At 35.2% G+C, this 10,000-nt stretch overlaps 1 protein-coding gene across 1 annotated transcript in view; it reads left to right on the forward strand.

The window, feature by feature from the left end:
* The window catches only part of LOC121387148 (multiple epidermal growth factor-like domains protein 10), a 24,079-nt gene extending 16,144 nt beyond the window's left edge, over positions 1-7,935 (forward strand). The window contains exons 7-10 of the mRNA XM_041518173.1: positions 2,778-2,921; positions 4,748-4,891; positions 5,894-5,912; positions 7,698-7,935. Of these exons, the coding sequence (XP_041374107.1) occupies positions 2,778-2,921; positions 4,748-4,891; positions 5,894-5,912; positions 7,698-7,935 (545 nt within the window). The remainder of the gene's footprint in view (positions 1-2,777; positions 2,922-4,747; positions 4,892-5,893; positions 5,913-7,697) is intronic.
* The last annotated feature ends 2,065 nt before the right edge of the window (positions 7,936-10,000 follow it).

Consider the following 10,000-nt stretch of genomic DNA (forward strand, 5'->3'; position numbering starts at 1 on the left):
TGTCGTCTCCTTCTAGCTTAGTTGTGGTTGAAATATTTTGAAACGGCTCTTGTTATTAATTTAAGAATTGACCGCAATTATTGTTTGGTTCATGCAAGTATGAACCGAAAAAACGATGTGCACATTGTATGAGCCCGCGTAGAGGGTCATACAAAAGTGTGCACATCGTTTTTTTCGGTTCATACTTGCATGAACCGAAACATAATTGCGGTCAAATCTTATAATTAAATTTATGTGCATACTTTAACAATACATAACTGAATATATTTTGTTTAGCTTTAAATACGCCTGTAGTATTGTTTGTGTAAACTTCATTGATACTTATGTCGCGTAAGAATGTGAACGTCCATTCACAATCACTTGAATCAGGTGATGTGTTTGTAAATGACGTCATTTCCTCTAGCTGCTGTGCATTTTTACGGATCGTTTAGTTATATTGGAAGGAATTGTCCTATTCGTGTTTAGTTTATATTTTATGAACATGAACGAAGAGAACGTGTCTAACATTTATGCTGTTGGTGGAACCGTTTAATTTTGGCCAACAGCTGTAGAACATCGCTTACAAGAAAGTTACAGAAGTGAAGTTTCCTACATGATTTCTTTGGCCACCGACCGAGTCTTATGTCATGATTAGCAAAGTGGTTGGGGTTTTTGGGTGTGTGTTTTTTGTTTTTTTAAATCAATGCGTATATATCTACATGTCTACTCTGCTATAGCATTTTCCATTAATTTATCGTATACATTTTTTTCTGTAGCTTTCACGTGTCTTTTCTTCAAAATATCTAAATATGATTGCCAGAATAATCCGGCATGTTGCACAAAAGTAGTGCGAGTCAGTGTGTGTGTGTGTGTGTGTGTGGGGGGGGGGGGGGGTAGTAGGCGTGGCTTATTTTTGTTCGGTTCATCGAGATATGAACGAAAAAATGTAAGCACCTCTGGACCAATCAGATTGCCGTAAAGTGTATAGATGCAAATGAAATTTAATTATTAAAAAATAACAATAATACTATGGATAATCTATATATATTACACTCGCACTTGTGTTGTACTGATTTTACGAAACTCGTGAAAGGACACGCGGTAACCCTCAAATACTTTTGTATAATACTTAGTGGCTTGATTGAAATAGTGTCGACGTTAGGTCTCCTAGCAACTAGCGTCTGGGAGATGTATTGCATTTGGTTGAATTATTATTTATTTATTTATTATTAATCATTATTAATTAATTATGCTTGATCACTCTTATATTGCGTATATCGTAAAGGCTATTTGGTCAAAACTCGTGAAAATGTGGTGGGACACGAATACACTTATTGTCTTATAAGCAACCAGAGCGAATATAGCACGTACGTTTGCACTCACGCTCTTTAAAACGATTATAAAAGAAGATTTTTCTCTGCCAAAAGACATGGAATGTTGACACTACATTGACAAATGGGCGATCAGCAAAAGGTAATAATTTGGGTATTGTTCGAGCTTGTGTATAGCGACCACCGTGAAATACGCACACTTACACAATTGCCCTGTATTTTCGCTGTTTTGTGATTCAGCGATTTATTCTAAACACCTGTAATGACATGACCGACATTTTACCATCACACAGACAACCACATTGGTCCTTTAGCTATACTCTGTGATTTCGACCTGGTTGAAGGAAATAGCGGCCATTTTTATTTCGCTGTTTTTCTCACAATCAAAATTGCTGACATAGTAATGCTTTTCAAAGCAACATGACCAGCTGGTCCTGCCCATCAAAAACGTCAGCGGGAGTGGGTAGCCTGAAAAAAGAAAACATGGCTGCCATGGTTAGGTTAATAACATAATAAATTTCAAAGTTGCTCAGTTTTGCTAAACAAAATTTGTTCCAATCAATTATTGACATACTAATGGATATAAGTGAACTTAAAATCCACATATCCGACTTCAAAGTTGTTTTGTTCAAAACGAAGGGAGGAAATGTTTTATTTAACGACGTACTCAGCGCACTGGCGTCAGACATATGGTCAAGGGTCACACATATATCGAGAGAGAAAACCCGCTGTCGCCATTTCATGAGCTACTCTTTTCGCTCGTTGGATACGTTTTTAAACAACTCGTTGTAAGACAAATGGTATCAAACGGAAACTCATGTATTATTCTCTATATACATTGGTGCTGAAACACGTCAAGTGTGGTGATGAACATCTGAATTAAGTTACACAAAATTGCACTGATACAGCTATGACCCTGGCTATCTAATCTAACTCTTTTTAACATGCTCATATAACACTAAGTTTTCGAGAACGCCTATCACGGACTTAATCTCGGACTTCGCCAGTGTCTAAGTCCGGAACAGTCCCGAGGTAATATAAAGTGGGCGGAATTTGCAACAAAAATGTTGAATACGTTCAGAGAGACTTAAGCCAAACATGGAGAATAATTATGCATGTATGGAAGGAATTTGAGTCCACAAATTAACTTACAGTGCTCGGCCGACAAGGTTTTAACGTGACTTGAGCGATTTACACAGGCTTTCACAATAAAGTGCATTAGACTGTTTATAAAAAAAATAAACATAAGCTTTAGAACTGGAGCTGAAATCGTTTAACGTCCTACTAGCCCTTACCTGGAGGCGAATGTTCTTGGAGAGGTTTTGTGTCTACGGAGAAGTGATGAAGTGTCGGCCGTTGAACTGCGGTACACGTGTCCTCCATTTGCGATTTAGCAGGGTGTTGGCCATGGCTATATATATAGTGTGTAATAAGTCAGAACTTATTGTGTGCGTTTTTCTATTGCAGAATGTCCAGAATTTACGTATAGTATGAGATGTGCTAGGCACTGCAGTCAGCGACATTGTCTTGGGAACTCAGCTTGCGATCCCGTGACCGGGAAGTGTGATTATGGCTGTGATCGAGGATATCAGTCTGAAGATTGTACAACAAGTGCGTATTCAATATAGTACCCACATAACAGATATAAGTAGACTGTACAGCGATTGACGATATTACACATATCAGAAATATAACCAGTAGAATATATAGAGAATAATACATGAGTAGCCGTTAGATACCATTTATCTTACAACGAGTTGTTTTAAAATGTATATAAAATGTATCCTCAAAACCAGGTTTTAAGCACATTTTAACATCTTTGTTTCGACTAAAAGTTATTTACAGCCATTGCACTTGTAGCTGACTTACGCGTCACAGACCCATGATTGTCAGGTTAACTTTTCGTCACAATGTAATCGATTTCCATCGTGTAGGTTTTCATTGGTGGTATAGCATTGGTGACTTGGTCATCACCTCAGGAACAGCCAGTTTATGTTTTCAAGATAGTACAACAATGTGTTAACAACCAAGTATAAGCGAAAATACAAGCATGGTGGTCTCACCAACGGGTGTGTGAAGATAGTACGAGTATGTATTGAAGATGCTACATGTATAACATTTATCAACATATTATACAACAATTATTATATTTCAGATACTACACATATACAACATCAGTACACAGTACATTACCGATTATGTTTTCAATATAGTAGATACAAGTATGCTTTCAATAAATTGTTCCTATTATCAGCAGAATACAAGATGTTACACAATTACATGTAGTATGTTTACAATATAGTACACACATTACACATATCGGTAGATTGTACAACGTATGTGTATTCAATATATTATTATTTATCACAGAATACAAGATGTTACACACATTACCAATTGAAATACTACGCTTTAAATACAAGATGTTGCATGCATTACACATATCAGAAGAAAGAACTGTTTTAAAAGTATGCACTCAAGATAGTTTATATTACACATATAGTATATATTCAAACATACTACGGATATCACAGTTTTGAGAGGAACCCGCTGTCGCCACTACACGAGTTACTCTTCCGATAAAGCCAAGTATCTTATATTTGCGCTTATGCAAGGCCTGTTTAACAGTTTACAATGGCTTTCTTGAACCGTTTTCCTCGTTTGGTGTATGTACTACCGGAACCTTCTTTGTACTCACCAGGGTGCCGAATTTCGCAAGAGTCTTATTTCGCTCAGGTCCTCGACTACCCTCCATACGCCATACCTAAAGCCTTATGACCGATGCACCTGCCATGAATTCCATAAATCACAACCGTAATAGAAGTTGGAGATTTGAAAATAGGTTTTCAAACATATTCCCTAAATTGCAGCATAAATCAAATCAATCAAATAATCGTTAACTGCGTTTGTTGAATGTGAACTGTGTGTTTTCTAGTATAAATGGCACGTTTCAACCGGTTATTGTGTCATATGTTTTTGAACAATTATTTAAATGTTAAAGACTGGTATAAAAGAATGTCTGAATATCTTCAAAGCAACTTTTACAGTTGTCTTGTTATTGTTTTTGTTTTTCAATGGAAAAGTGAAATAATTGACTTTATGAACTGTCCACGTTTTCGTTTCGTTCTTCTTTTTTTGTTTTTGTTTGAAGGATATTTAATTTAGAGGGAAAATTGCATAATGTAAGCATTTAAAAACATTTTTTAATCCATAATACAATTGACGAAGTGTTAGAACGTGTTGACTTTTAACGACTTTCAGAACAAAAAATGACTTGCACCTATTCGTGATTGCTCTATAAATAGGGCTATGATGCTCATATTTATACAAGCTACACCTTTGCGTCATATCTAAAGACTATTTGTTTTAACTTATAACTAAAAAAACAAAAAACACCCACAATCACAGCTGTATATGTTCATGTTTCCTGATTTCAGAGTGTCCACTTGCAAAATATGGCTTCAACTGCAATATGCTTTGTGAGGCGAGACATTGCTCTGGAAGCTCGACATGTGACCGTTTAGATGGAGTGTGCATCGATGGCTGTTTGGCTGGCTGGGAATTGCCGGACTGTAGCACTGGTACTCGCTATATATTTGTATTTATAATACATTAAGTATAATTATATTTATAATATAAATTTAACAGATGCATACACGCCTTCACATTTTGAATGTAATTACGAGAAAGCAAACAAATAATGCAAAACAAAAGAGTTACATTAACTACTCTATATATTCACCACGATTTTCCATTATGCTTCTGGAATAACCACTGGATATTGGATAATATGTCTGTATATATATGTATGACAATGTATGTATGTATTTATGGATGTATGTAAGTAAGTAAGTAAGTAAGTAAGTAACTAAGTAAATAAGTTATGTTATGTCATGTTATGTTATGGCATGGCATGGCATGGCATGGCATGGCATGGCATGACATGTCATGCTATGCTATGGTATGGTATGGTAGGGTACGGTATGTAAATAAGTAAGTTAAGTTAAGTTATGTTAAGTTATGTTATGTTATGTGTCATGTATGTCATGCAATGTATGTAATGCATGTATGTATTTTCATAAAACGTTCAACATGGTTTCCTCACAGAAACACCCCAAACTTCTCTAACCAAATAAAATGGCTAAACGTTGTTTGATAATTCGAGACAGTCAGTTTTGCAATATGAAATCGTTTGAAATTTGCATTGTATTATTACTAGCACCATGTCCAATGTCTAAAATGTATTTGTCTTCTATTGAATTTACTGTTTTTGTTTTGTATGATTTAAAAAAATATATATTATTGTTATATTATAATAAATGTGTCAAACGTCTGTTAAACGTCTGGACGTAACTAGTGCAATGACTTTGTATATCTTAATATTGATGTCTGTTGGTGTTAAGTTCTCTCTGTATTTTCCTAAATGTTTTAGTTAGTTAGTTTTATTAACTTTCCCATTTGTACTTTAGTAGTGATGGTTCAAGACAAAGGGGATACCACAGAAGACACACAAGATAACACAAATCCTGTTGTCATTGTACTTGGCGTTGTAGCTGGAATATGTTGTATCCTATTTGTTACAGTTTCTGGTCTATATCTCTGGTAAGTGGCTGTATAGAATGTAGGAAATAATAATACACGAACAAAACATGTTATTATTATCCAGAACCAAAATTGCAAGTTGTGGAATGCCCAGATCGATGCGTATGCTGAAGATAGAGCAATGCTGTTTTATAGAATGTTACCCTAACCAATAATAACTATCTATATCAGTATTAAATGAATGAATTAATGTATGAATGAATGAATGTTTAACGACTCCCCAGCACGAAAAATACATCGAATATCAGTATTGATTTCACTACTACATCTAATCGTAACGACACAACCATTATCAAAGGTCAAGACCGTATCTATGCACAATGCAAAGTCGAATTGGCATTTGGCAATATAGGAGGACAGCCACTATGTCATTTTATGACGCATGTTTGCAGTTGGCTTCCCAGCTGGCCCTTACTTAGGGGATATCTTTCTCGAAGTCGATTCAGGATATTCCGGATGGTGTTGGGCAGAATTTCTGCATCAAACAGTACTTTTACACAGGCTGTGGGTTATTGGCATTTGCTCTTTCAGCATGAATGCGATATAAATGAGATAAATGTTAAATGTGATAAGTATGAATGATTTGTTGACAGTGCATGTTTAGATTGATGTCGATCGTCAATTCAATTCATACCTTTACCATTGTTTGACACCCAGTAAACGATGCATTGTTTGTGCTGGTGTGTCGTTAGACATGTGTTCATTGATCCACGCGTGCATGTTTACACGTAAATGAAGGCAAACAAATTCGGTCATCAGATGTCATACGATACATCTTCAATAAAGTCATTTGATAAATGTGTGATTTGTGTATTTTTGCTACCTATTGGACACTTTATAGCGATGGTGTATTTCTTGCAACAGCTAAACGTAGCATTTAAAATACGAGACAATACAGCATAAAATGTTTCAGTTACTAAGTTTAACGCAAAATTGGAATGATGTATCTGTACACTGATAAATAGAGATTATTATACGAGCTTTTGTGACGTACTGATTTTACGAAATGAGTGTCATGATTATTGTATTACCCGAGCGAGAGCGAAGGTAATACATGAATCCTGAAACGAGTTTCGTAAAATCAGTACGATTCACACGCGAGTGTAATAACTTCTTTATTATGCACATTATTCCAAATATTATTTTCTTGAATAACAAGCTAGGACCATGTCAACACGTAACTAAACAGAGACCACGAAACGACGCCATTTTCCGAAATGACGTCATTCTGATAAGTGTTTACACTGGAGAAGCAGCATTAAGTTATGACGTCGCTTCACAAAATTACGTCACTCACTGTGCACGTGGATATGGGTCATACTGGTTATACTTCCCTGAATATCTTGAACTGTGTTGATAATAAATAGACATATTCATCACGTAGACTTGGGGAATCTTTGGTTAACTGATTGTGTCTTGTGTGGTGTGTGTGTGTGTGTGTGTGTGTGTGTGTGTGTGTGTGTGTGTGTGTGTGTGTGCGTGTGTGTGTGTGTGTGTGTGTGTTATAAATGGAAAATTAGTTAATCGCGCATTTGATTCTTTTGAATAAAACCCCCACTTATTTTCGCATTTAAACGTGATAAGCGGCCTATGCTAAACAACGTAATAGCTCATTTCTTTCTTTAGTAAGTGGTGTAATGAATCATCACAATTCGTCGTTTTATGCTAGTTTTATTTGGTGTGGCTTTTACGCAGGCCACCTTGGCGCTTAAATATGAAAAGCTAAAAGATAGACATTGTATAAATTAGCAAAAAAATAACTACCATGTGTGTATCTTTTTGCAGGCATCTAAGAGGCCATAAGACTAAATATATAAATGAAGCAAATAATCGTGGATCTGATCACAGCAACGGTCTCCCAGCGTCGCGTAATGAAGCGGACAGCCAACAGAGTAATCAAGATCAAGCGACCAGTTACATTAACACAGGTCAAGACATTGAGCTGAACGAATATGAAAAACTCGAACCAAAATCTGACAATATCTACGAACACTTAACTCAGGTCCCTGTGAAGGATATGTAAAATTTGGCTGAGCTATAGGGGTCACTTCAGACGCGATTCTCTAGTATCTGTACAACAGACGAGCAATGCTTTAAATGATAACTTATGTTCCTCAACTAGGAGACATGGATCCCTGTCCAGCTCATCCGTTCCTAAAGGACCAGGAGGTTGATAATACAGCTTAGAACTTTAGACAGGCGTTAAGTTCATTAAGTTCAAAAGTATTTCAACGTCCGATCTCAATCTTACGTTTTGAACTGACAAACCTGGTTTAATTGTTTTGTACCTATGTTTTTTTTTGTTTTGTACATACTATTATTTTAACCATTCTGTCTCTGAATTTCTTTAAATATGACTAATGTTTCTATGTTTGAACATTGTGTTTATTGCACGACATATAACACTAGACGTAATACCATATACGCTTGTTTGTTTCTTCATCTGCGTAGATATATTTGTGGTAGTTTGTGCATATCTGTGAACAAGTTCGCTCAGATTCATTGTCAAAATATGTACCCAAAACTGCATATATTAGGAATACATTAATGTGAATACTGTCATTGAAAACTTTTCGGGGAACTGTTTCTAAAAATGGTTTTGTGCACTGTTTTGGAAAAAAACGTTTGCAAATACTGTTTACAAAATACGCTTATGGTACTATCTTTAAAAACGTCTTTTTTATTGTGATATTTTGTTGTTGTTGTTTTTGTTTTTGTTTTGGGGGTGGGGTTGGGTTTTTAAAAAGAAAATATTTTGGTGTGCACAAGAAGTGAGACAGTCTGTAGAAATAGTTTTGAACACGTTCTGTGGACAGGGTTAGTAAACAATGTGTGTACAGTGTTCGTGATCATGTTTTGGGCACACGTTTTAGATATTATATTGTGGCTATTATCGTCTAGAGTGCAGAAACTTTATTTTTTATTTTTTATTTATACTACTTTGGACAGTTTCTTTAAAAGACAGTGTTTGGTTAAAACAAAAACACGTATAACTGAGGTAATAAATCCTGTGAACGTGTTTCACAAACAAAACTCGTTTAAAGAAGGTCACTTAAAGCATGAACATGCGTTTATCAAACACGGTGCATATGTAACTGAGGTCACCTAAAGCTTGTACATACGATATAACATGCTAACAACCTAATGCCGTTCGTATACATCGAATACATATTCACGACATTCATTTGTGTAATGACTTTAAGCTGAACTGCTCATCAATACAATACTAACATTACTGTACAGTGAATAAATAAGTAATAATATTACATTGCATTATGCGTGTATGTTTATGTACCAATCTAGATTCGATGCATGTCAACACGCTTAGTCGTTACTGTACAGTGAATAAATAAGTAATAATATTATATTGCATTATGTCTGTATGTTTGTGTGCCAATCTAGATTTCATACATGTCAACGCGCGTAGTCGTTACTGTACAGTGAATAAATAAGTAATAATATTATATTGCATTATGTCTGTATGTTTGTGTACCAATCTAGATTTCATACATGTCAACGCGCGTAGTCGTTACTGTACAGTGAATAAATAAGTAATAATACTATATTGCATTGTGTGTGTATGTTTATGTGCCAATCTAGATTTCATACATGTCAACACGCTTAGTCGTTACTGTACAGTGAATAAATAAGTAATAATACTATATTGCATTATGTTTGTATGTTTATGTGCCAATCTAGATTCCATACATGTCAACGCGCTTAGTCTTTCATGTACAGTGAATAAATAAGTAATAATACTAAATTGCACTATGTGTGTATGTGTATGTACCAATCTAGATTTGATACATGTCAACACGCTTAGTCGTTACTGTACAGTGAATAAATAAGTAATAATACTATATTGCATTATGTTTGTATGTTTATGTGCCAATCTAGATTCCATACATGTCAACGCGCTTAGTCGTTACTGTACAGTGAATAAATAAGTAATAATACTATATTGCATTATGTGTATATGTGTATGTACCAGTCTAGATTCGATACATGTCAACATGAATACATAGAGGATAATAAACGAGTTACCAGTTATTATCAAATTTATGTCCCGAGTGAAATCATTTTTAGTT

This window comes from Gigantopelta aegis, chromosome 13 (assembly GCF_016097555.1).
Source record: "Gigantopelta aegis isolate Gae_Host chromosome 13, Gae_host_genome, whole genome shotgun sequence".
In the NCBI taxonomy this organism is placed as follows: Eukaryota; Metazoa; Mollusca; class Gastropoda; order Neomphalida; family Peltospiridae; genus Gigantopelta; species Gigantopelta aegis.